Source organism: Haliaeetus albicilla, chromosome Z, assembly GCF_947461875.1.
Source record: "Haliaeetus albicilla chromosome Z, bHalAlb1.1, whole genome shotgun sequence".
Lineage (NCBI taxonomy): Eukaryota > Metazoa > Chordata > Aves > Accipitriformes > Accipitridae > Haliaeetus > Haliaeetus albicilla.
This window is the reverse complement of record NC_091516.1, coordinates 3,468,460-3,496,412: the sequence shown is the minus strand read 5'-3', so window position 1 is coordinate 3,496,412 and position 27,953 is coordinate 3,468,460. Positions and strand designations below refer to the sequence as shown.

The 27,953-nt window shown below is 44.6% G+C and overlaps 1 protein-coding gene across 3 annotated transcripts; it reads right to left on the bottom strand.

Moving 5' to 3' along the window:
* Positions 1-117: 117 nt before the first annotated feature.
* On the bottom strand, positions 118-27,953 carry ZNF131 (zinc finger protein 131). 3 transcript variants are annotated; one of them, XM_069776328.1, is made up of 8 exons: positions 26,837-27,219; positions 24,436-24,625; positions 23,572-23,710; positions 22,030-22,131; positions 19,074-19,218; positions 14,889-15,577; positions 10,285-10,415; positions 118-2,326 (listed from the first exon to the last, which is right to left on the bottom strand). In XM_069776328.1, exons 1-8 carry the CDS (start codon positions 27,025-27,027, stop codon positions 1,664-1,666), a joined length of 2,250 nt encoding a protein of 749 aa, XP_069632429.1. In that variant the 5' UTR covers positions 27,028-27,219; the 3' UTR covers positions 118-1,663. The 3 variants fall into 3 exon arrangements, with proteins under 3 accessions (XP_069632429.1, XP_069632427.1, XP_069632428.1); XM_069776326.1 differs by lacking the exon at positions 26,837-27,219 and having other exon boundaries at positions 14,889-15,111; positions 15,214-15,577; positions 24,436-24,640; XM_069776327.1 differs by lacking the exons at positions 24,436-24,625; positions 26,837-27,219 and adding an exon at positions 27,791-27,953.

Sequence of the window (27,953 nt, the reverse complement as noted above, 5' to 3'; positions counted from 1 at the left end):
TTTTACGTTCATGATGAACATTGGGCCACATTCTTCCCTCTGCACAGAATCTTGTCACATATTACTTCCCTCTCAGAAAACACAAAACATCATAAAAAAGAATGCAAGTTACATTAATCAAATTGTTTAAAATTTTAATTGAGATCCATGTTTGTTTTGCAACAATTTCTCAAAGGCTACGATGAAACACAAGAACCATTTTGAACGAGACTAAATAAAAGCACAAATCCCAGGAAATAATTCTGCATTTGGAGAGGACTGAATAGAAGAGCCTGATTTTAACTAAGAACTACAGGATTACCGACAGCATTAGGGAATGTCCTTGCAAAAATTCCTCCCTTCAGTTAAGGCTTTGAAAAGAAAGTTTTTCAGAAGTGTGCAGCACCTCTAATCTCAAGACAATAATTGAGAATTAGAAGTCCTTAGCATGCTTGAACATAAAGCTAGACAATTATTTTCTAAAAAAAAAAAATTAAAAAAATCTAACTTTACAGTGAAGAGCTATTATTCTTACTAAAAATTAGATTGATTCTTACCACTGGGAGCTGGCACTATAATCGCCAGTCACTCAGTTGTTCCTAATTTATTGGATGAAACAAATGATGCAACATTTCATGGTTGGTATTGTTTTATTGTCTAATATTGATTAAATTATTTACACTGCTACTTTTCAGTCCACAGTTTACCACCCATACGTATGGCTTTTACTTTTATGTTTAGCACATCTTTGTGTCAAGTGTCAGAATTTCATTTCAAAAAACCAGGAACCTGATACCATATAGACAAGTCTCCTATATTTATGTTTAAACATATTAATTTTCAAAAATGATGATTTATAAAAGAAGAATCTGCTGGTAGCTTTCTTCCAGCTCATGTTTACCACAGATTCTACTGCGCTTTTCCTATTTTAAAGTGTTCCTTTTAGAGTGTCCTACTGCCTCCACATGGAATCTGTTTCCTCCCTCACCCACCCCTCTACTGAATTTAATGCAAAAAAAAAAAAAAAAAATCAGTAGCTGACAATTTTAAGCAAAAATATGAAGCGCTGTAACATTACCTACATTGCTTTTTACTGAAGTAGGTTCTTGAACACTCTAGCAACTTTGTGGAAATTTAACCAGTCAGTGTTGAAAAGGCACAGGATTTTTGTGCTCAGAGACCTCCAGCAACAATATTTTTTCCCCAGCCTGAAAGTTAGGGACGGCTGTTAGGATACAGGAAACAGTTTGATCCAAAAATTCACAGGTACCCAATTGTCACTTACAATAGAACCCACCAGATTTTACTGATTCTTCTGCCACAGACACCCTGCAAATTTATAACAAGAGATTGCTTCTATTGCAAGAGGAAAAGAGGTGAAGTTACTCTTACATACATATCTGGGGATGCTGTAACAATGATACAAACTATTCATGATTAAAATCCTCACAAAGCTGTCCGTGTCGGCGGTAGTTTCTGTTCCATGGTATTACATGAAAAGTTATTTTTCACATATGACAGAAGTTTAGTTGTACATGAAGAAAGCTAATTTTGGTCCACTTGTCCAGCTTCCTAAAGACAGCATATTGGAAAGCTGACCACTGACGATTCAAAAACCAATGTAAAAGTTAACAAAAATAATTTGGTATTTCATTCCTAAACCTGCACAGTGTGGCTATTTGTCCTAGTCATCCATCTTTTCATTCTGTGTGCCCACTAACTGTTGAGTTTTTAAGTCTTCAGCTTGTTCATGATCTTCCTTATCTGCATCATCTACTTGATTAGGTTCCTTTTCTTCTGCTTCTCCTTGATCAACAGTTTCATATTCTACTTGTTCAAGGTCTGTTCCATCTATAAGTTCTGCCTGTACTTCTTCCATCTGTATTTGATTTACATGCTCAACATGTAACTGCTCCACATGAACTTCAGCACCTTCTTCAGTTTTAATGTGTTCAACTTCCAAGTAACTAATTTGCACCTGTTCTTGCAGTTCATCTATCTGTGTGCCTTTCCCCTGATTATCCTGTATGAGATCCTGGTGCATCTGTTCCACAGTTACCTGTGCAGGATCCACTTGTACCTGAATTATTGGTAGGACGTGGACTTGCTCCACTTGTTCTATTATAGTCATTGATGTTACTGGTTCAGCTTCCACAGCTTCCACTGGAAGAACCTCTTCTGTCACTATTCGTTCTGAAATATTGTGCATTTCTTTGAGATGCCTTCTCAGCTCACTGCCTTGCATAAACCACAAATCACATAAGGTACAGTGGTTGGGTTTGTCACCGGTGTGTATTACCAAGTGATCTTTGAATTGATCCCAGCTGTTAAACACACTGTTACAAACCTGAAACAAAAGATACAGTTTGTTAAACAGTGCCAACAGAAATATGACTAAGTACAGTGCCTATTTCAGATCATGGCTTCACATAGTCTAGCTTCTTGCTACTTGGATTAAAAAAACATATAAGTTAGAGGTAAAAGCTGAGAAGTCAGCTTCAGATGAGCAGAAGACCTGGTATATATTTATTTGTTTTTAAGAAATAGTGTGCTACTTTGAGTCGTGCATATATACCTACAAAATTTATGAATCAGTACAGCATTTGAAAGTTTTCTTATTTTAACCTTATATGAAATTCACATACAGTAGCATGCCCCAATAAATATCTGGTGCTAGAATTTTGGGTGGAGAGCTATTTATGTAATAATATTGTACAATGAAAGTGTAATACAAACTGTCCCTTTACTGAAGTTCTGGATGTAGTACTACTAGCCAACTTTTCCTTAGCAGCTTTCATTTGGCTCATGGCATCGTGAGGTTTAACTGGCTAGACTGAACTCTCCCATTTTGCCATTTCAAAAAACCACTTGAATGATGTCAGCAGATAAAACTCTCTTAAAACTTGATCCCTTTAATTGTCTTCCAGCTAAAAGTACTGCCTCAACTGCAGACACAACATTTTCACAAAGCACATGAGCACACTTCCTTCTCTTCTTACTGAGGTAAGCAGCCTGAAAACAACACACAAGAGACTGCAGAAATGAACAAGGTGCCAGGTGTGATGGTCTGACAAATTATAGTCAATGTCTCAAACATTCATTAAAGAACTTTGGTGAATAAAATGGCCTCTGTAAAACTGCTGGAGTTTTGTGAACAGGACAATGTGGGCGGAGGAGAGGGCCCCACGGAGGGTGGGACCGCACTTCTCCAAAGCCGCAATTCCATATCTTAAGTGACCAGGAGAAGGAGCACAGCATATGTGCCTGGAGGAGGAGGCCCCACGGAAGATAGGACTGTGCTTCTATCTTAGGCGGTCATGTCAGCAGGGAAAAAGAGGCAGCTCCCCAATGAACCCCCCCAAAGCTCACCGACCGATTCCAGAGAACCCCGGGAACAGGAACTGTGCATGTTGAGACCATCAACTAACACACTATAAAAGAAGGGAGAATGAGTTCTCAGTGCGCGCCCTCCAGAACTGGATCTCTATGCTGGCTGGACACAGGACTGGTGAAACCCTTTTCTTCTCTCTTTCTTTCTCTCTCTCCCTCTTTTCTTTCTCTCTTTTCCACAGTCCCTACACCTTATCCTTTTAAACATAAACCGCTGGCCAAGTCTGAGACTAGGAGTGGATCGAGCCGCCCCTGGGCTCCTCTTTGAGAAGGAGTCCAGAAAGCAAGGGGGTCTGCTCTGAACCTCGTGACTCAATGGGAGGGCTCTCCTGATACAGTTCCATGTTCCTTTTTCCATTTCTTTTTCTACACCTCCCTTCTCTTTTCAAACAGCAGTTCACTTGTACTTGCGCAAGGTTAGCTAGGTTGAATAAATGTGGATTGTTGTTTGAACTCCCCTGGTGTCGTTTCACCTTAATTCTGACAAAGGAAATCGACAAACCTGAGTCTCTCCAACTTTGGGACGTGACACCAGGGCATAAGAGAGAGAAGAGTGCAGTAGAGTCAGGCTTGGAGTAAAAAAGCAGGCTCAGCAGTCTTTGTCCATGCAAGTGTTCTTGGCTGCAGAAAGCAGCAAAGAACACATGTTTCAACACCCCTTCACTGCTGGCAAATAGTTTTGAAACAGGATGTTCCACCTCCTCATAATCTTAGCATCCACAGAAGGATGACGGACTATCTGACAGGGATTAACTCAAGAACAGGTCTGTGTAGTGGAGCTAAGTATCTCCACTTTGCTGTTGAAGTCTGTTAAAACAGGTTTGTGATTCTAGTGCCATGCTTTTTTTCCCCTGGGGTCATGCTTTAGAAAGAAGTTGCACATACACTTCTTAAAATACTAACCTTATAGATAAGCACTTGAAATTACTTAGTCAGGGTGGGCAAACAGGCATGGCACGGCAGTTCATGTGGCAATTCACACAGGGAGGCTGCAGCCCCTTCCCAGCTCGAGAAGGCTACTCAAGTGGTGGGCATCTGTATTGGCTTTGTGTGGCAAGGTTTTGGTAGTGGGGGGGGGGGGTTACAGGGGTGGCTTCTGTAAGAAGCTGCTGGAAGCTTCCCCTGTGTTCGAGAGAGCCAATACCAGCTGGCTCTAAGATGAACCCGCTGCCGGACAAGGCCGAGCCAATCAGCGATAGTGGTAACGCCTCTGTGATAACATTTTTAAGAAGGGGAAAAAAGTTGGGACAGACGGGAAATGGCAGCTGGAGAGAGGAGTGAGAACATGTAAGAGAAACAACCCTGCAGACACCAAGGTCAGTGAAGAAGGAGGGGGAGGAGGTGCTCCAGGCACTGGAGCAGAGATTCCCCTGCAGCCCGTGGGGAAGACCATGGCGAGGCAGGCTGTCCCCCTGCAGCCCATGGAGGTCCACGGTGGAGCAGATCTCCACCTGCAGGTCCAGGGAGGACCCCACACTGGAGCAGGTGGGTGCCCGAAGGAGGCTGTGACCCCGTGGGAACCCCGTGCTGGAGCAGGCTCCTGGCAGGACCTGCGGATCTGTGGAGAGAGGAGCCCACACTGGAGCAGGTTTGCCGGCAGGACTTGTGACCCCGTGGGGGACCCACGCTGGAGCAGTGTGCTCCTGAAGGACTGCACGCTGTGGAAAGGACCCATGCTGGAGCACTTCGTGAAGAACTGCAGCCCGTGGGAAGGACCCACGTTAGAGAAGTTCGTGGAGGACTGTCTCCTGTGGGAGGGACCCCACGCTGGAGCAGGGGAAGAGTGTGATGAGTCCTGCCCCTGAAGAGGATGAAGTGGCAGAAAATAACGTGTGATGAACTGACCATAAACCCCATTCCCTGTTGCCCTGTGCCACTGGGGGGATGGGGGGGTTGGTAAAGAATCCAGGAGTGAAGCTGTGTCTGGGAAGAAGGGAGGGGTGGAGGGAAGGTGTTCTGAGATTTGGTTTTATTTCTCATTACCCTACTCTGGTTGATTTGTAATCAATTGAGTTAATTTTCCCCAAGCTGAGTCTGTTTTGCCTGTGACGGTAATTGGTGAGTGATCTCTCCTGTCCTTATCTCAACCCACAAGCTCTTTGTTATATTTTCTCTCCCCTGTCCAGCTGAGGAGGGGGAGTGATAGAACGGCTTTGGTGGGCACCTGGCATCCAGCCAGGGTCAACGCACCACAGCATTGTCCTCTCAGAAGGAGACACAGCTATGGTGGCCACTTGGGTGAAAGCCATTGCTAGAAAAAATGTGGCAACCCAGACAGAACTCCCAAGCAAACACGCAGCTGTCCAGGTCTCCGGCTGCAGGGAGTGCCTGAGCCTGTCACTGGTACTGGAGGGCAGCAGGGACAACTCCTGTGCGAGGTGTCACCAGGTGGATGATCTGCTCAGCCTGGTGGTAGAGCTGAAGGAGGCAGTGGAAAGGTTGAGGAGTATCAGGGATTGTGAGAGGGAGATAGACTGGTGGACCCACACCTACCATCCCTGAGGCAGAGGCAGAGGCAGCAGATGGAGGCTCCACAAGAAGCGGAGGTTCCCCTGCCCTCTTGCCACCAGGTAGGAGGGGACCCAAGAGATGGAGGGGAATGGACACAGGTCCCTGCTCAGGGAGGCAGGCAAATCCCCTCCTGGTCTCCCTCACCTTCCCAGTTGCCCCTACACAACAGGTATGGGGCTCTGGAACTTGAGGACCAGGTCAATGAAGATCAGGGTGTAGATGAAGTCCTATCTAGTGAGGTGCCTAGGCCCAGTCGGGCAGCCCCACGCATTCTGACAGCCTCTGTTAAGAGAAAAAGGAGGGTAATTGTTGGAGGTAACTCCCTTCTGAGGGGGACAGAGGGCCTAATATGCAGACCTGACCCATCCCACAGGGAAGTCTGCTGCCTCCCTGGGGCCCGGGTAAAAGACATTACTACGGAACTCCGTGGTCTGGTTCAGCCCTCTGATTATTACCCGCTATTGGTTGTGCAGGTTGGCAGTGATGAGATCGCGGAGAGAAGTCCAAAAGCAATCAAAAGGGACTTTAGTGAAAGGATTGGGAGCACAGGTAGTGTTTTCCTCAGTCCCTTCAGTGGCAGGGAAATATACTGAAAGGAACAGAAAAACACTCCTGATTAACACATGGGTCAGAGGCTGGTGCCATTGGTGGAATTTTGGGGTTTTTGATCACGGGGAGGTTTACACAGCACCGGGCTTGCTGGCAACAGATGGAATCCAGCTGTCTCAAAGGGGGAAAAGGATTCTCTCTCATGAGTTGGCGGGGGTCATAGAGAGGGCTTTAAACTAGGTTCGAAGGGGGAAGGGGATAAAACTAGGCTCACCAGAGATGAGCCTGGGGGTGGCATGCCCATGCTGGGGGTGGAATCAATAGCTGTGCATCTATGCCAATGCACGCAGCATGGGCAATAAACAGGAGGAGTTGGAAGCCATTGTGCAGCAGAATAGGTATGACTTAGTTGCCACCACTGAAACATGGTGGGACGACTCCCATGACTGGAGTGCTGCGACGGATGGCTATAAGCTCTTCAGAAGGGATAGGCAAGGCAGAAGAGGTGGTGGGGTGGCTCTCTATGTTAGGGAGTGTTTTGACTGTACAGAGCTACACGATTGTGATGATAAGGTCACCTGCTTATGGGTAAGGATGAGGGGGAAGGCCAACAAGGCCAACAAGGCAAATATTGTGCTGGGAGTCTGTTATAGACCACCCAACCAGGTTGAAGAGACAGATGAATCATTCTACAAGCGGCTGGCAGTAGCGTCAGAATCGTGTGCCCTTGTTCTCATGGGGGACTTCAACTTTCCGGATGTCTGCTGGAAATACAACACAGCAGAGAGCAAACAGTCTAGGAGGTTCCTGGAGTGTGTGGAAGATAACTTCCTGACACAGCTGGTAGGTGAGCCAACCAGGGGAGGAGCCTCGCTAGACCTACTGTTTACAAACAGGGAAGGACTGGTGGGAGATGTGGTGGTTGGAGGCTGTCTCAGGCTTAGTGACCATGAAATGATAGAATTCTCAGTTCTTGGTGAGGTAAGGAAGGGGGTCAGCAAAACCACCACTACGGGCTTCCAGAGGGCAAACTTTGGCCTGTTCAGGACACTGGCTGAGAGAGTCCCTTGGCAGACAATCCTGAAGGGCAAAGGGGTCCAGGAAGGCTGGACATTCTTTAAGAAGGAAGTCTTGAAGACCCAGGACCAGGCTATTCCCATGCGCCACAAGATGAACCGCCAAGGAAGACGACTGGCCTGGCTGAACAGGGAGCTTTTGCTGGGACTCAGGAAAAAAAGGAGAGGTTACCATCTTTGGAAGAAAGGGCAGGCAACTCAGGAATAGTACAGGGATCTTGTTAGGTCATGCAGAGAGGAAATTAGAAAGGCAAAAGCTCAGCTAGAACTCAATCTGGCCACTATTGTAAGAGACAACAAAAAATGTTTTTACAAATATATTAACAATAAAAAGTTAGCCAAGAAGAATATCTATCCTTTAATGGATACAGAGGGGAACATTGCCACCAGAGATGAGGAAAAGGCTGAGGTACTTAATGCCTTCTTTGCCTCAGTCTTTAATAGTGAGACCAGTTACCCTCAGAGTACTCCACCCCCTGAGCTGGAAGGCGAGGCTGAAGAGCAGAATATACCACCCATAATCCAGGAGGAAATAGTTAGTGACCTACTACGCCGTCTGGACACTCACAAGTCTATGGGACCAGATGGGATCCATCCAAGAGTACTGAGAGAGCTTGCCAAGCCACTCTCCATGATTTATCAGCAATCCTAGTCAACAGGGGAGGTCAACTGGAGGCTTGCCAATATGATGCCCATTTACAAGAAGGGTCGCAGGCAGGACCCGGGGAACTACGGGCCTGTTGGGGTGGCTCCTGTGAGAAGCTTCTAGAAGTTTCCCTGGCTCCAAGTTGGACCTGCCTCTGGCCAAGGCTGAGCCCATCAATGACGATGGTAGTCCCTCTGGGAGAATGTATTTAAGAAGGGGAACCTGCAGTGAGTAGTGGGATTGGAATGTGAGAGGAACACCAATGCAGATACCGAGGTCAGTGAGGAAGGAGGGGGAGGAGCAGTGGGGGAGAAAGGAATGCCCCTGCAGACATGGCAGGCTGTCCCGCCCCAGCCCATGGACGTGAGCTGGGGAGCGGAGGCCCCCAAAGATGGCCGTGACTCCATGGGAAAGCTCATGCTGGAGCAGCCTGTGAGTGAAGATCAGGCTGCGGAAAGGACCCACGCCAGGGAAGTTCGGGAAGAACTGAAGCCTGCGGAAAGGACCCACGTTGGGGAAGTTTTGTGAGGAACTGCAGCCCACGGAGAGGACTCACATTGGAGAGGTTTGTGAAGGACTGTCTCCCATGGGAGGGACCCCACACCTGAGCAGGGGAAGAGTGTGAGGAGTCCTCCCCCTGAGGAGGAAGGATCAGCAGAGACAGTGTGTGACGAACTGACCCCAACCCCCATTCCCTGTCCCCCTGCGCTGCCGGGGGGAGGAGGAGAGAGGACCGGGGGTGGGGTTGAGGCGGGAAGGAGGGAGGGGTGGGGGGAAAGTGTTCTAAGGGTTGGGTTTACTTCTCATTATCCTTGTTTTGATTTGATTTGTAGTGAATTAAATTGGTTTTGTTTCTTCCCCAAGTTGAGCCTGCCTTTTGCCCGTGACCATAAGTGGGGAGTGATCCCTCCCTGTTGTTATCTTGACCCACGAGCCTGCCTTTGTATTTTCTTCTCATCACACCGTGGCAGGGGCAGGGGGAGTTAGGGAGTGGCTGCGTGGTGCTTTGTCACCGGCTGGGCTGAAACCATGACAGAATAAGATCACTCTCTCTTTTGGAACAAATAAAGGCAATATCCAGCAGTTTTCTTCACTACACAACCCAGTTTAACCTCAAACCACAGCCATTCTGTAAACTGAATAAGGTGAGACCCTTAAGGGGAGGAGGGAGAGAGAGTGCAAGCATGCAAGAGAAAGAGTGAGGAAGAGGGAGAAAGTGAAAGCAATTGAGCAAGGCTGTGAAAGAGAGAGCAGGGGAGAGGGTGAAAGAGCATGCCAAGAGCGTGGAAGGGCTTGTGTGGGGAAGGGGGAGAGGGAGAAAGGGGGGGGAGAGGGAAAGGGGGGGAGAGGGAAAGGGGGAGGGGAGAGACAGAAAGGGGGAGACCACACAAAAGCATGTGAAAGCATACACGTGAGAAAGAGAAAGAAAAAAAGAGCAAAAGTGAGAGGAAGAGGGAGAGAGAGGAAGAGAAAGAGCGTATGAGAAAGAGTGAAAGAGCGGAAGCTAGAGCAAAAGCAAATGAGTGGGTGAGGGCAAGAAAGAGCAAGAGAAAGAAGTGTGTTATTTGAAATTGTCACAGCAGTGGGGCAGAAAAATGGCAAATAAAAATGCTACAACCAACCTCAGCTCATGTAGTTTCTAGCTTTTCAGAATTGGCTTTTAAAAGCTAAGTAAGACTTATCTGAACAGCTTTTCAAATGTCAGTTACATATAGTGACCACGTACCCTAGCCATCCATCTACAGCATTTGTATTTGCTTAAAAGTCATTACAGATTGTCATCTTAAGTTGGAATGACTTTCCAGACAAAGTCAATATGCAAAAGCCTAGGTCAGTGCATTAAGAACCTTGAAAAGGAAGCAGAAAGATCAGTAAAATGCAGATGAACACTTACCTACCCATAAGAATCTCTCTAGTATTATAAGGCTCCATATCAGTTATACCGTATTTTAAATGGAACTACTTAGATGTAAGAATTTATCTGCATGTTGTGCTTGACTGTGATCCTTGTATTTATTTTACTAAAAGTAGCTCTTGGAGACATAAGCCTACTCTTGTTGCCTTTCCTGCTCAGTACTCCCACACTCCCTCAGCATAGGAAGGAGCCTCAGACTCTGCTACTTCATTACCCACCTGACATTCGTACAGCTTCTTTCTTCCCTTTTTAGCTCCGGCTCCAGACTGACAGGCTGTCAGGTGACATTTGAGTGTGCTATTCCTAGCAAAACGTTCATGGCAGTTTGGACATTCAAATGGTTTTTCACCTGTTAAGACAGATACAGGGATTTGTAAGTGTATAAAACCAGACAGTTTTCTGCCATCTCTCTATTCTTTCCCTCTCTCCCCTTTGTGTAAGTTGATAAATACGCTGAAAAGACATGGTGAAGAAGAGAAAGACATTCCATGTAAACTTTATTTATGTTAAATAAAAGGGCAAAAACCTAATGTGGAGTCATTACTCTCATTTAGGAAAAAAACCAATGTAACAATTACCAATGCTATTTAAGGACCATTTAGGTTTTTATGGAAATTAGATTACTATCCTGACAAAATATCTTAAAGAAATAGCACCTATTTCTCTCTTTTCATCTGATAATATTTACAATTAAAGAATCAACATTAGTAAGTATATAAAGTGACACATTAAAGAAGGAAGTATTTAAAGAATACAGTTTTGTTTTCAAGAACAGTAACAGCTTATGCTTGGGACCTGAAACTGACCTCCAGAAAAAGAAGTTGGCACGGCATAAAACAAACAACACCCCTTCCCCCGCAAAATAGAGTGAAGAGAAAGCACAGAGGGACATAAATGGGCACAAGCAAGATAAAAATTCCTTTCAGTTTGGCCACTTCATTTCAAACCTGGTACCAAACACAGAAGCCAGCTAAGGACAACAGCAGGGGAGGCTGAAAACAGGTTGTTTTCTCTTCTTCATCCAAAGAAGTACGTTGTTATTACTGCCATCAAGTAGTAAAAAATAACAACTGGTGTCTCTGTTTACTAATTTAATCATGCACAAACACAATGAAATTCAAGGAAATTAAAGTACAAAAAATTAGGAACAGTGTGTTTCTTCTGAAAGTCTGATAGTTATTCAGTGGAGGTACTGACACCAACATCACTGCTGAAACAAACGGCTTAATGAACTCCAAAAGAGGCTGAGTCATTTCAGTGAATAATATAAGAATCTATCCTAGCTAGTTTAAAAGTCTGCAATTTCAGGAATGCAATAGTTATTGCCTATTGAGATGGAAAGCCAATAAACCCATATTTTCAAAAATAAAGATATTCAGAAGTTCCTAATTACATTTCAAAAGAAATCCACAAGTAGCCTATAATTCTCACTTATACACCTAAAGGCTACAGAAAAATGTTAAGTGGTGGGAACATTCCCCTTAACAGTTACAAAATGCTATGTTTTTGGAGGCTATTGTACAGGCAATACAGAGGATGCTGAACTACCACCAGTCTTGCAGGTCAAAAACCATGGACTTTGCCCAAGCAACCAATGGATACTAGAGAGCAAAACTCACACCACAGACCTCCACCTGCCCTGTGATCTGGTCACATTTAAATAGTTACTTGGAGCAAGGCAGCAGTCAGGGAGAGATTTATTCTATTCTTACTCAAATTCTTCAGTAACCTCCAACATATTCTGCCAAAAGTGTCTGAAAGTGACAATTGAAAGATAATGGTGGCAATATCCAAAAGCCAAAAGACATGGTGTGACTTCTTGTACAGTGCAAATCAATGCAGTGACCTGAGCTGCACCAGTCACAGCAATAATGGAAAACACAGAGAGCATGCCAGCTGTCTTCTCCTCCTTCTCTGAGAAATACGCTGGTGAGCTGGGGGCTAACCTCCTCTGCTAAAGGTGACAACTTGCTTCTCCTCCCCAGCACATCATCCAACTATGAGTTTAGTCTCATCTAAGTGAGATTTTATGAAGAGGGAGGGTTTTGGCCTGATCTAATGATTATCTTTTTCTCCCTTTATGAAAATGGATGAGATTTCACTTGCCAATTGTAAGTAACTCACAGGACACAAATTCTGACCAGAGACAGGCCAATATTGTGCTGGTCCTTTCTAATCCAACAGTCACAGGAAGGAGACTGCCCCAAATAAATATTTTTTAACCCAAAGAAATTCATAACTACTAACACAGTGACTTTTATTTGCCTAACATGTAAGAAATACCAGGTAATTCAACTGTAACCATAAAGCTACCATATCTTTATTTAGAACGGGTATAGAGAGAAATAGTAAACGTAGTTATTATTTTTTTTCCACAAACACACCAAAGGCAGGTGTTTATCAAATGAACTTATTGGGATCATTTATTCAAGGCACGTAAATAGAGTCCATTTATTCACTCCTATGGAAGATGTTATTTTCAGTTTGAAGTTCAATTCCTGTAAAACATATTTTAGATTTACCAATAATGGCAAAGACCTTGATTAATTTTTCTGAAGACGTTTGTATACAAATTACTTCAGCTACAGGGTTTTCAGACAAGGGCAGATTAATTTAGCTGCTTGGAGCACATCACAATTCCGTCACTTCTACCTTCACTCATGTGAGCACACACACGCTCTCCATAAAAGGAAAAAAAAGAAAAAAAAAAATCAAGAAGGCCTAACTGCGAGAAATATTCAGCAGTCAAGATTTCCAGTAAAACCAGAGGGAATCAAAGCTGTTCAGTGGCTCTTTCTGCTAGGGAATATAAGCTTTGCAAAATACCAGGATTAAAGCAGCATAACGAGACCAGTAGCTTCATTCTAAGCCTGATTTCTGTATGAGGAAATTGTTCTTCTTGAGTTCAATAGCTCTAATTTGTCTTACACAACAGATACACACTACTTAAGTGCAGCCTTGCAGTATTTCTGTCCTGCGCATTACTTACGATTGGTAAGTGAAATCTCATCCATTTTCATAAAGGGGAAAAAGCTAATAATTATTTCAGGCCCCCCCGCCCCCAAGTTCTGGTGATGACTTTGTAATACTTTCAGAGTTACATGACATGCAAGAGATTTTTGAGGTGTTTTTTTAGAGACCACAAACTGCTTAAGGCACTGAATGCATGAGTAAGAAACTCCATGGATCCCCTTCCTTTCTATTACTGAGACAAAGATAATAGCCGTTGGTAATGTCAAATTCCTATATCAAAAAAAATTACCAACACTGCTAAGGTGTCTATTTCTGCCCCAGTTGTTATTTTCATGTTATTGCTGGTGTTGTGATTAAGCAGCAACAGGAACAAATACTTTGTAGGACATTTTCTCCCAAGACTTTTGATTTCATTTTAGCATTCAACCAGTGCTATACAGAATTCAGAAGTTAGAAAGCCTTTGGCTGAATGGGGGTTTTCCCACTGACCTTAGAAGAGCACAGTTAAATGGTAGTATCTGTCTTGATTTTAAGCTTAAGGCTTTTGAAAATGCTAAACCAGAAGTAATTAGATTCCACATGTTATACTTGTTGTATCAATATATATTTAGAAAGTACTCTGCACCTCCTGTGATATATTAAGTTGCTGTGTCCCTCAAATCCTTTATCGAAACAGCAACCAACATATTGTGATATTTGGGCTACTCTGTTAATCTGCCACAAACTTTTCTCTGAAAAGACTTTTGTTAAGCAGCTTGTATTTGGATTGCTCATAACGGAGAAACACTCCCTGCTTTGTAGGGGATAAGGATTTGCCAAAGACTGTTTATAAACAGAACTTTTAAGGGGCTATTGGGAATAGACTGGACACAAGTGTCATATATCAATACTCAGCAGTCCCATACACAGATACAAAGAAATTTTAATTAAAAGGCTTTAACAATAAGAAGCTGCAAAAGAAATTGGTCTGCTACCCTCCATTAAATTCTTACTGATGACTCATGACTGACTTATTAAAGAAAAACATCTGGAAGATCAGGACCACATATATTTTACATTCAGTTATCTGTATAATGCTCAGTATCTGTTCAGATAGTAGACTTTTCAGTGAGATGAAGAAGCAGCATCTTAACCTCTCATATTATAAGGAGGAAAGAAGGAGCACAAGTCATTTTGTACTCAGAAGATGCTATCCAGATTTCAGAGACAGATTTCACAGTAAAAAAAGTGTACTATAGTCACTAGAAATGTTTTGCTGTGTTCATTAACAAAGAAAAATCAAATTGTAGATGAGATGTCAAAAGCAAGGGTGAAACTCTCCAAACAAGATGGTACAAGAGAGAATTGTTAGGGGGTATTTCATGCCTAATGCATTAACAGGCATTTGCTCAGAAGTTCTGTTAGGCAAGTAAACACTCTAAACTGTATTCCACTGAGAAGCTCACAGTTCAGATCATATTTCAACAGAAACATTTACTAGTAGAATTGTGAAAATAAAAGTAGCTCCTTAGTTTGGTACTTCTGAAGAAGGAAACACGCCTTAAGAAATTATTTTGAAAAAATGTTTAAGATTTAATAGACTTGAAAGAGAAGCTTCATTAGTGCTTTCTGGTTTTAGGTGCCTATTTTTAACCACCTCAATCCCTCAAAAGTTTACATCAGTGGAAAACAAACCAAATGAACAAACAAAAAGACAAACCAGCATTTTAGTTGTAACTAGAAACCAAGTATTTCTAGCACTCAGGACTCATGTGTTCTCTTCAGCATATTCTCTATTTCCCCAAAACATGCAAAACTGCAAAATGCTAGAGCCAAAGCCACAAGGACAGGACTGTAGCAGTACTCTTACCTGTGTGCTTCCGGAGGTGCTCTTTAAAATGCCCAAAATGGTCAAACTGCTTATCACAGTACTGGCATATATGTATTTTTTTGCCAGGTCTTTGCTTCTTGCTGGCACCACCTTCATCAAGGTGGTAACAGGTGAGGTGCTGTTTCAAAGCACTCTCTCGTAGGTACCTTTTATTGCATATGTCACACTTGTAACTCTCAGTAGAGTGTGTTTTCATGTGTTCCTTAAAATGGTAAAACAATTTAAATGAACGGTTACATTTCTCACAGTGGAATAGATTGTTCACGTGTGACAGCTGAAGTTCCACAATTTCAATACCTTCTACCTGTTTGCATGAAGGATCAGTTGCACTATCACCTTCTTCTTGGATCTGGCATTTTCTCTCTCCCTGACGATATTTGCTGGTGATATCTGCCAAAAGAGCCAAAGCAGATTCATCTGATGTACCCGTTGTCTGTATGTACTTTATGGATTGCTCTGCAGAAGCTACTTCTTCCAGTGCTTCGATGCTGTCATCTTCCATTTCAATCGTATCTTCAGCAATCTCAACCTCAATTTCAACAGGATCTGATTCTGCAGATGGCAGTGTTTCTGTGATAACATTAGAGGTTTCAGCTATCTTCCTCTTTTTTGGTTTATTTTTACCTTGTGCTTGATTTGATTCTAACAGTGATGAATTTTCTTTATTCCTGTAAAGCATTTGCATAAACATGGTTAAGATCCATAAGCACTGACATAACAATTTGCACCTAATACTGAGCTTCTGTATCCAGCACTCTCCAGCTGTTTCTCAAAGAAGCTGAATGATGAATGATGACATAATCCGTGTACATGTCAGAAGCTAATTTGTCCTTAGCCTATACTCCTTAGAGCTGTAAAATAGCATGGTTAAAGCTACAGAGCCTTTGACATAAGGCTACTAAAGTGTTTTAAATAGCTCTGCTTGAATGCTACAAAGCACCTATCAAGAAGAAAGGCCAGTTAACCTAATGACATAGGTTTATCTAAGAAACTTGTGAAATTCTCTACTTGGAAAGAAAACTTCCCTGAAGGAAAGAGTTCTTTGGCCTGCCTACTCAGAAATAAGAATCAAGTCCTTCCTACGCTATTCATCTCTTAAGCTCTGGAGTGTATGCAATTGCCTGCAGAGCTTACAGCTTGTTAAGAGAACTACAGCTGTGACTTCACAAAATTATTTTTATAACATCTTGTACTTCAGGAAAGCACACAGCTAACAGCTCAGGTAAAAACAAAAGCCACTGGGATGTGGAAAGAGTATTCTAGTTTAATTTTCTGCGCTTAAACACAACCCCCAGCTATGTTCCTGTTTGCCTTGCATCATTGTCCTGGTTTCAGCTGGGATAGAGTTAACTGTCTTCCTAGTAGCTGGTACAGTGCTATGTTTTGAGTTCAGTATGTGAAGAATGTTGATAACACACTGATGTTTTCAGTTGTTGCGCAGTAGTGTTTAGACTATAGTCAAGGATTTTTCAGCTTCTTATGCCCAGCCAGGGCACCTGACCCAAACTGGCCAACAGTGTATTCCATACCATGTGACGTCCCATCTAGTTTAGGAACTGGGAAGGGGGGGGGAGGGATTCACCGCTCAGGGACTGGCTGGGTGTCGGTCGGCGGGTGGTGAGCAATTGCCCTGCGCATCATTTGTACATTTCAATCCTTTTATTACTACTGTTGTCATTTTATTAGTGTTATCATTATCATTATTAGTTTCTTCTTTTCTGTTCTATTAAACCGTTCTTATCTCAACCCAGGAGTTTTACTTCTTTTCCTGATTTTCTCCCCCATCCCACTGGATGGGGGGGAAGTGAGTGAGCGGCTGCGTGGTGCTTAGTTGCTGGCTGGGGTTAAACCACGACAATCATACACACACAACCCCCTTCCTCCAAGATGTCAGGGATAGCATCTCATCTCAAACACTGACAGAGCCAAGTGGACCAATGCTTTCAAGTCACACCCTCAAGATCATCCTCAGCACTTACGTGCTGGAGGTTTTACTACTGATTATCGGTTTTGAAAATGCGTGGCTATTTTCTCCTCAAATCAGACTGACATGAGTAATCTGTCCTTTTACCTTCCTTTGCAGCCTGATGACTCCTTTCATGTAATCTCCCTATCACTTTCATGTTTTCTAGTAATAGGAGAGAGAAGGCTTTTCCCAGTATCTGTAAGTCATACATCAGAGATACGTGGCTAATGATCTAATGCAGAATAGAGCTTATTAAACTGCACCTTACTCTATTCAGACACAGGAATACAGAGCAGTTAAACTTACAGTTTCATCTACCCTGGATTTCTTATGTCTAGAAGGTGACAGTTACTTTTGCACATTACTGCAAGGACCTCCAGGATCACATACCAAAAGAATAATCCACTCAGCAAAGAGGAGACTACTGTCCTTGACCACATTGTGTTAAACTTTGAATAGGGATACACACATACAACACAACTGCACTTCAAGGAGTAACAGGTGGTTGTTTTCTTTCTAGTCTAGATTATGCAATGTGCAACTCTTCGAGGCATTATACAAATAGTTAGTTTTATAATCATCTCTACTTCAGCTGAAGTTTCTGAAGCTTAACCCTTTCAGTCAAGGCTCTAAGGCACTGTATTGCAATTCCTCACTCTCTTACTGTGGAGGAGAAAGCAGAGACTGACAGTGGTACTCAAATTTGTCTTCCTAACCAAAAAAAAAACCCCAAACCAAACTAACCTCCTCAAAAACTGTTCAAAATCTACAAACAATGGAAATAACTCTGAATAGACTGGCTTGCATGTGTGCTCATATTAAGAAAAACATTTGTTTCTTTGTAACATAAGAATTACAGTGTTTACTAGTGATGCATAACTAACAAACTGCATAACATTATACAGTAGTGAGAAATAACTGCAGGCTGGACAGTTTAGCTTAATGGATGGATCTGAATCCTGGTTCAACAGCTCTACCGGTGTACACTGACTCAAAGTGATACTGATTAGAACATACTTTTTCAGTTTCTTTCAAATTCCTCAAGCAGACAGCTAAGGTCTGCTTTCTCTCCTGAATAAAGAAAAAAAAATTATTTTGCTGGTATCATACTTAATCTTAACAGGGTCAAAAAAAGGGTGTTTGTGGAGGTTGTAGGACTAGAAACTCACATCCCATATCTTTCCTATTAAAAAAAAAATTACATTCAGCTCTACTGCCAATCCACAGAATAAGTACAGAATAAGTTAATTGGAGAATAAATGCTGATGTTGAAAACCAAGTTTGCAGTGTATCATGTCACAGAGAGTTTTTTTAAGTGAAATGTTAGTGGGCTACTAGAGGAACTTGGGCCAACACCACTCTCCTTGGCTAACGTATCTATGGGGAGATAAAAAGGAAGCAACAGTCTTTCCTCAGCCTGAATGCAAAGACCTTTCAACAGGTCTAGAAGAGAAAGCAAGAATAACCATAACGCTGGGAGCATTTATTGCCCTTCCCTGTGCTTCATGCTGGCAGAACAGTGTAGCCTGCAGAAGGAATGAGAACATGACAGCACTTTATGAAAGGGAAGGAAGGGGAAGAAAAACAGCATGATGGGACTAGCACCTGCTTTTCTCATGTTGGAGTTTGGCAACAGAGTACAGTTCCTGGTATGGGATAAAAGGTGCCACAGCAACATTTGATTAAGTATTGATCCCGTATAAAACTGATTATAACAGTTACATTCATTCAAGAAGTTTAAGAGGTTAATTTTGCAGCAAGAAGTTTTAAGATCACTGTTTATTCTCTCATAAACAGCAGAAAGCTGCATGAAATCAAACCACCAGCACAAGCTTGATAATGTGGTCTAACTACCTGAGGAACATCGTCACTGTACACCCAGCTGTCAATCAGGTGTGGGCAGTCAAATAGCACAGAGACCTGGTATTAGTTACCACAGCCACAAACCTACAATGTCTGCAACATTTATCAGCTGTGTCACTTGTCATCAAGTTCCAGCCCAAAGAATGTGACATTCATTTTTCAGCCCATATAATTCTGACCCTATCTTACAGTAGAAGCATATATGGTCCCACACAAGTTTAGGATGTTTCAAGATAAGGAACAGCACTGCAAAATACTGGCAGCCAGCTCTTGTAAAAGGATTCTTCTGACTGTACATTTCAGTGTTGGGAAGAAAAAGAGGCTTATGTGCTTACCTGATTTCAAGTGCTTTGATCGCTTCTAACATCTGTAGATACTCAGCTGCTTTCCAAACATCATTTGCTTCTTCCTCACCTTGGACCATTAGTTTTGCTGTATAGGTGAACTCAATTAGGTGACGAAATGCCATGTTACTTACACCTGTATACAGGCAAGAAAAACAACAGTTTCTTTTAGCAATTACTCAGTCTCATGCACCTGATGAATCTTGCATACTTGCCTGCTCACCATTTTGCTCACAGTACTGTAGGTGCCAGTTTCATGAAGATGACACTCTTAAAAGGCTCATAATGGAAGAAAAAGTCTACTACAGAAATATGTGAATCTGGAGTAACTACAGAGTTATGCAGCAATAAAGATAAAAGGAAGGATAAGATGGACAAAAAGCTGTTTGAATAATAAAAAGTATAGATTTAAACACAAAAATACAACCTCTCTCAAGAGACCTCTGAGCAGCAAGTTACTGGAGGCTGAAATACTGTTCCAGGAATTTGCTCTCTGCCTACCAGGCAAGTAGCCGATGTGACGCTCATTTACAAGAAGGGTCGAAGGGAGGATCCAGGGAACTACAGGCCTGTCAGCGTGACCTCGGTATTGGGGAAGATTATGGAACGGTTCATCCTGAGTACACTCACACAGCATATACAGGACAACCAGGTGATCAGGCCCAGTCAGCATGGGTTCATGAAAGGCAGGTCCTGCTTGAGTAAGCTCATCTCCCTCTGTGACCAGGTGACCCACCTAGTGGATGAGGGAAAGGCTGTGGATGTTGTCTACCTTGACTACAGCAAGGCCTTTGACACTGTCTCTCATGGCATACTCCTTAAGAAGCTGGTGGCTCATGGCTTAGACAAGTGTACTCTTCGCTGGGTAAAAAACTGGCTGGATGGCTGAGCCCAGAGGGTTGTGGTGAATGGAGTTAAATCCAGTTGGCAGCTGGTCACAAGTGGTGTTCCCCAGGGCTCAGCACTGGGGCCAGTTCTCTTTAATATCTTTATCAATGATCTGGATGAGGGGATTGAGTGAGCCCTCAGTAAGTTCGCAGATGACACCAAGCTGCGAGGGAGGGTTGATCTGCTCAAGGGTAGGAAGGGTCTACAGAGGGATCTGGACAGGCTGGATTGATGGGCCGAGGCCAACTGTATGAGGTTCAACAAGGCCAAGTGCTGGGTCCTGCCCTTGGGTCACAGCAACTCCATGCAGCGCTACAGGCTTGGGGAAGAGTGGCTGGAAAGCTGCCCGGCAGAGAAGGACCTGGGGGACCTGGCTGACAGCCAGCTGAAGACAAGCTGGTAATGTGCCCAGGTGGCCAAGAAGGCCAATAGCATCCTGGCCTGTATCAGAAATAGTGTGGCCAGCTGTGGTGGGTTGACCCTGGCTGGGCGCCAGGTGCCCACCAAAGCCACTCTATCACTCCCCCTCCTCAATTGGACAGGGAGGAGAAAATATAACAAAAGGCTCGTGGGTCAAGATAAGGACAGTTTAATAAAGTGAAAGCAAAGGTTGCATGCTAAAGCAAAGAAAAACAAATGATGTTATTCTCTACTTCCCATCAGCAGGCGATGTCTAGCCACTCCCTGGGAAGTAGGGCTTCAGTACACGTAGTGGTTGCTCCAGAAGACAAAAATGCCCCCCCTTCCGTCTCCCTTTACTTAGCTTTTTTATCTGAGCTGATGTCATGTGGTATGGATTATCTGTTTGGTTAGTTTAGGTCAGCTGTCCTGGTTATGTCCCCTCCCAAGATCTTGCCCTGCCCCAGCCTACTGTTGAGAGAGACAGCCTTGATGCTGTGCCAGCACTGCTCAGCAGTAGCCAAAACACTGGTGTGTTATCAACACCCTTCTATCTACTGATGCAGAGCACAGTGCTACAAGGGCTGCTATGGGTAGAATTAACTCCATCTCAGCCAGACCCAATACACCAGCAGGAGCAGGGAGGTGATTGTCCCCCTGTACTCGGCACTGGTGAGGCCGCACCTTGAGTCCTGTGTTCAGTTTTGGGCCCCTCACTACAGGAAAGACATGGAGGTGCTGGACCGTGTCCAGAGAAGGGCAACCAAGCTGGTGAGGGGCCTGGAGCACAAGTCTTGTGAGGAGCAGCTGAGGGAACTGGGGTTGTTTAGCCTGGAGAAAAGGAGGCTGAGGGGAGACCTTATTGCTTTCTACAACTACCTGAAGGGGGGTTGTAGTGAGGTGGGTGCTGGTCTCTTCTGTCAAGTAACTAGTGATAGGATGAGAGGAAACGGCCTCAAGTTGCACCAGGGGAGGTTTAGATTGGATATTAGAAAAAAATTTCTTTACTGAAAGGGTTGTCAGGCATTGGACCAGGCTGCCCAGGGAAGTGGTGGTGTCACCATCCCTGGAGGTGTCCAAAAAACATGTAGACGAGGCACTTCAGGAAATGGTTTAGTGGGCATGGTGGTGTTGGGTTACGGTTGGACTCGATGATCTTGAAGGTCTTTTCCAACCTAAATGATCCTATGATTCTAAGTATTGCTCCATGTCTATCTTGTTCTGGCATCCCAGCCAAGGTATCTGCCATTGGCCATCACTGGCAGCCTTTTTCATCTGACCAGAATGGCTGTTGTCAAGGAAAGACTGTATGTCACACTGCTAGTCCTAAAACCATACCAGGTCTGCCTGACCTCCACTAGCCATGTATTGGGGGGAAGGAAGAAAGAAAAAAAAAAAAAAAAAAACGGGAAAAAACCACCCACAGAACCTTACACTTTCCCTTCCAAAAGATTAAATTCAAGACTGTTCTTTTTAATTTTTTTTCAGGGGAAGTTCTTTTTCCAGTGGTGGTAGCTGCCTCAGAACAACTTGAGAGCTGAGATCTAGAAAGCTAATTGATATGACCAAGCATGTATGTAAGCCTGTACCAAGGACACTACATTAATTTCCAGCTTGGGCACACAACTCTGAAGGTTTTTATTTGCACAACTCGGATTACCTTCTATCTCCACCAAGGGCTCCTGAGTGAAATCTTGGAAGAATTTGTAGAAGAACTGGCTACAGGCAGCAAGAACAGCCTTATGAGCTTTGAAATGGTGACCTACAGAAAGACAAAAATTTTGGATTAGGATAACCTTCCTCACTCATAGTGCAGAATAAGTGCAGAAGCAGAAAAGAGACCGCCCAGTCTACAAATCTATTCCAGCAGCATACAGTCACTTAGTATGTCTATCCCTTGTAACATGGGATACTACTGCAGCTAGCCTGTCCCATCTTAGGCAGACCCTTGCTGACATCACTGACCTTGCTGAAGCTCTGCAACTCAATCAGCTGGAGGACTCACGCACTCCAGTGTTTCTCTTCTCAGATATTTAAGTTATGGGAAATTCCTATACAAACTTTTTTCCTGTATGTCTTGGGCTCAGCGCTCAGGTTTTATCCAGGTTCTCCTTGTTTTTTGTTGCTCTTACAGACTTATGTGTTTTATCACCACTTCTGCCAGCATAAACAACACTGCAGAACACAAGTGGTTCTACTCTGTTCTTCCTGTTTTTCAGACTGCGTATTCCCCATCACTGTCTCGCCTTCTCCATGGTGCAGGCATGAATGTCCATAAAGGTCCATAGGACAGAGATAAGCAACATGAATTAGAACTACACAGCTGCATACAAAACCAGCTTTGAGCTCAGCACATGGATTTGGGAATACCAGAGGAGGAACAAACATTCAGGATAAGTTTTGTGCAAGTGCTGTCACTTAAACTATGGCAATTCCTGAAGAGTAATTTTTATTTCATTGCTTACTTTTTTCTAGTTGGGGCTCTGCAGGACCGTTTTCCTTCAAGTGAGTTCTTGCTATCTTTTTAAAGACCAGGTGTCATTCCTTTAGCTAAGTCTGTCCTACTATATTCCTTGAAGTCCTCATCTGTTCTAAGGTGTGTTAGGGATAAGAAGCAATCTTAGGTGACCTATCAGACTCCACCTTTTCTAAAGGACATAATAAGCACCTACATCTCCATCATCCTTTTAAACTAATACTTATGTCCTTAGAACACATATAAAAAGAAAAGTGAGTGCTTCTATCCTATTTTAACTACATATTAAAATAGCAGGCAGATATCAGAGAAGAAAGAAGTAAATCTTATTTCAAGGTGGTTTTGCTGTTTTTTTTTTAAAACACAATATTTGTACAAGTTCTCTGAATGCAAACAGTCAGCTCAAGTTAGGAAAAAATACTTTAACAATGTTTTGGAAATCCTTAGACAACACGTTAAATACAGCACAGCAGTTTCAAAGTGGGCTTCTATCTGAAAATATTTAGTCCCTTGTTTGGAAAAGCAGAAGCAACATTATTAATCACTGCTGGAGGCTGTTCTCCCCAAGATTTTAAATGAAACTCTGCAAGCAACTCGCACGCTGGTACAGAACCAAGAATTTGTTAGTAGCCCAGTTTGACAGTTGACCTGTGACAAACCCAAGAGCTTCCCAGCGCAGCTGTCAGAATTCTCTGTATACCAACTGCTTCTCAGGCCTGTACATACCATCAACAATAAGAGTGATATCCGTAAACTGGTCCTGCTCACGTTGTTCATTCAGTCTATCCAAAATAACTTTATAGTGTTCAGGGAATTCCTGGATACATTCCACCATTTCTTCAGCTTCCATGGTGAGAGGACTAGTCTGCAAAAGATGTGGTAGGAGAGTAAGAATACTGTACCACTCAGTAAATACTATGCACAGTCAGGTTAGTATACAAACATGAACTAACTAGCACTTTTCAGGGACTACAAAACCAATAGAAACACTAAACTGTCTTGGTAACAGCTTTACCTGATTTTAGCCAACAGGTAGGAAACGGTAGGGTTAATGATGTGGAATGGAATGTTGCCTTACGTATACACGTGAAAAAACAGAGTAGGTAAGGGTATTTCTTTATTCTACAGATTCAGCAGGGACCCACCTCCCTCAAAGCAAATACTGCAGGGATGTAATATCCCCACAGCTAACTATTCAACAACACCTCAGCAGCATGATGTCAGAATCTTTATACAGTTATTTATCACAATTCCACCAATCCACTTGGTGGATGAACAGTTCTTAAAATTTTCATATTTAAGCCACATTTTGCACCTAGCAAACACAAGATGTTTAATTCCTTTAAATAAGAATGTAATATAGCTGCACTTTTCAGCTTCCCAGTACATAGGAGCTGCCAGGGATTTAATGTGCTGTCACACCCAAGAGCATCTTATTCAACCAGGCTGCTTACACTTCTCTGCCTGCAAGGTGAAATATTCTTTGCCAACCTTTTGAAAGAGACACACAGGCTTGTAATCTGATGGCCCTTCCTCCCTTACTTATACAACAAACATAGCTGGGGGTGGGAGTTGCAGGGGTTCTCAGACCTGAAGAAGTTTAGCAGAACTCTGTGTCTGTGGACAAGAGGCAAATGTCAGCCTGCTGCTTATGCAAAAGAACCTCGGGAGAGAGTCCAAGTGCTTCAATGGAAGCATTTCGCAAATTAACTCCAGGCAAAATGACTTCAGATCTGTGCAGCAGCACTCATCTTCAACTCCTACATTCACATGGCTCACACTGAGAATGCCGCAGAAAAAGCAAAGACATTTCAAAGTCACATTAGCACAGAAACATTGTTTCTTTTCACAGTCTATCTCACTTTGAAGAACATGCGGTTTCTGGCTAGGCCTGAATGAGTCTTATTGAGACATACCCTTCACTATACTGTTATACTTTGTATGGACAAGAGGAAGAAAGGCAGGAGAGCAGCTAGTATCAAACCAAACACTGAATAGAGAGATGGGAATTTCTGGCGTGGCAAACAAGCAGTTTTCTTCAGAGTGCTAGAGGAAACCAGAGAGCAGGTGCTCCCTGACTTCTGGTGCAGATTCTTTTTGCATGCGATTGGAATTGGAAAGTCCCGAGAGCAAAACTGTTCTTACACGTACTAACCACATCTGAGCTGATGCCACCACACTTGCTAACTCCCCTGTGCGGCTGTGTAAATTCCACCTCATTTACAACAAACACATATTAGGTTATATGGGGTATGACAGAAGTAGATAGGAGAATTACCCAGTTATGATAAAGCTGAAGTTACTTTCTTATGACTAACAGACATCAAGTAAAGGAAATAATGGAATTCCTATTTTTGCCACAAAACACAGTCTTTCTGGCATCTCAGAGAAACTGGCCCATGCCCATAGAGAAGTCATTTTGCTGTGAGCACGAAAAAAGAAGAGCAGAAGCAACTGCTTATGGTAGTCTAGCTCTACCTGCTATCACTGCTTCACCAGGCAGACACCGAAATACATATCAGGGTCTTAACGGGGACAGAGGAGACCAGCCTGTGAGGGCAAGGTGAAGTGGAAGGGAGCAGATGCTGCTCTTGCTTTCACTTCACCTCATCTGTAACGATGGGTTGTCCTGGTTTCAGCTGGAATAGAGTCAATTTTCTTCTAGTAGCTGGTATAGCGTTGTGTTTTGGATTTAGTATGAGAACAACGTTGATAACACACTGATGCTTTCAGTTGTTGCCAAGGAGCAATTATCCCAAGTTAAGGATTTTTCAGTTTCCTGTCCTCTGCCAGGAAGCAGGTGCACAAGAAATTAGGAGGGGACACACATGGGACCCCAAGTGACCAAAGAGATATCCCATACCATATGATGTCATGCTCACTATATAAAGCTGGGGGAAGAAGAAGGAAGGGGGGATGTTCCGAGCAATGGCGTTTGTCTTCCCAAGTAACTGTTACGCGTGATGGAGCCCTGCTTTCCTGGAGATGGCTGAACACCTGCCTGCCGATGTGAAGTGGTGAATGAATTCCTTGGTTTGCTCTGCTTGTGTGTGCGGCTTTTGCTTTACCTGTTAAACTGCCTTTATCCCAACCCACAAGTTTTTTCCCTTTTACCCTTCTGATTCTCTCCCCCATCCCACTGGGGTGAGGGGAGTGAGCAAGCGGCTACGTGGTGCTTGGTTGCTGGCTGGGGTTAAACCACAACATGGATCTAAGACAGATGACCAGCAGCTCCTGCCTGCCTTTTGTCATCTGGTATTCCACATAAAGTCTCCTTTGGGAAACTGTCAGCCATTTACTTCACCATTTAATTCTTCTTGCCCATTTTTGACACATCATAAAATGACAGATGACTTGCAGTTAAAAGCATAATTCCTTAAAACTTAAAAAAAAAATGTTGACCTCCAATTCTCATGACTTCCACCTACCCAAATGCAATTTACTTCCAAGTTGAATGTTTGTAGGGCTACCTTACCAAAAAACCCCTCAAAATAATAGAGTAAGTTCTCGCCTACCAAGTCTAAGAAATCTTAAATTCTGTCTGAGAAAACTTTAAAAATACGAATAAGAAAACATACAACTTGTGATAGCTAGTTTATCGACAGGAATTAACATAGAACTAGTAAAAAGTGTGAATTCATTGCGTATCTAAATGCAGTTGCAGCAGCCACTGAGTATTCTCATTTAAAAAACCTCAGTGATACTGCAGAAAAAAGCCCAGCAGAACCGCATATATTTGGTAAGAGCAGGACTGCTTTGGAGGAAGAAGTGAAAGGTACAGTCGAGAAACCCAAGATGCCAAGGATGGCAGGTGGAAGTGATCCAAGTTGACACTTAGGAGTAGGCTCATAGTGGAGCGACGGAACCCGGACTTCGTCAGTTGTTTTCCCTCGGTTTTCTTGGAAGAGGCAGTCAGCTGCTGACTTGGTAACACTGGCTGCATCTCACGCCACACGCACACCACTTGTGGGTGGGTTTCATCCAGATCTACCTCAGCGAAGCCATCTTATTGTCCCTCTCTGTCCTCCTGGGCGGCCACAGGAATTCCTTGTGTTTGACGCACTGGGCGCCTCTTTCCTTCGCCCGCACGGATCGCGCACGACCGCGGGCGGGGCCGAGCGGTTTCACGGCAGCCCAGGTGACCCGGGGGAGCAGGCTGAGCGCTGGCCAAACCACCGCCATCCCGCCGCAGCCACCTCCGGAGCGGGGGAACCCGACGGGTGTTGGGCGGGCGGGCACACGCAGCCGAGCGCCGCTTCCGCGCCTTCCTGCGGATTCTCGCCCCCAAGGCGGCAACCGCGGAGTCAGGGCGCGAGCCAGCCCCTCGCTCCCCGCCGCCACCGCCGAGGCGAGGCCAGGCCAGGCCGGGCCGGGCCGGGCCCCGCTCCCCCGGGCCGGCGGCCCAGCCCCGCGCCGGGGGCCGCAGCGCCGAGGGGCGGGACAGGTTTGGCGCCGCGGCCGCTAGGCGGCGCCGCCGCCTCCCCCTCCTGCCCGGGGCTCCCCCGGAGCCGGCCGCGGCCTCCCCGCCCCCGGCCGCAGCCCCATTGGCGAGGGCCGATGGCAGTCAGCGCGATGCCCCCGCCAATCGTAAGGCGGCGGCAGAGCCCGCCCCCCCCGGGCGGAGGAGCCAATGAGCGCCCGCCGAGTCCCAGGAGCGGGAGAAGGCGGAAGGCCTAGCCAGCGCCGACTGCCCGCCGGGCACGGTCGCGCCGAGAGCGGTGCGGGCGGCCGCCGGCGGGCGCGAGCGTCCGGCGGGGGCGCCCCCGGGGAGGCGACCGGGCCTGCGCCGGCCCGAGCCGTGCGCTTGGCAGCGCCGCCGCTTCGTTAGTCCGCGTTACGTCATCAAAGCGCGCATTAAATCGATCCCTTTTCAATTCCCGGCCGGGTCGCGCCCCGGCGGCGCGGCGCCCCGCGGGGTGGGGAGGCGGTTCCGCTAGGTACTCACCGCGAGGAGCCCCTCGCCCCGCCGCGCCCGCTCCGCCGTTACCGCTTCCTGCTCACCAGCACGCTGGAAAGCGGGGCGGGCGCCGGCCAATCGCGACTCGCATTCCCGGCCTGCACCGCGGAGAGGAAGTGAGGCAGGGTCACCTTTCACACGACAGGGCGCG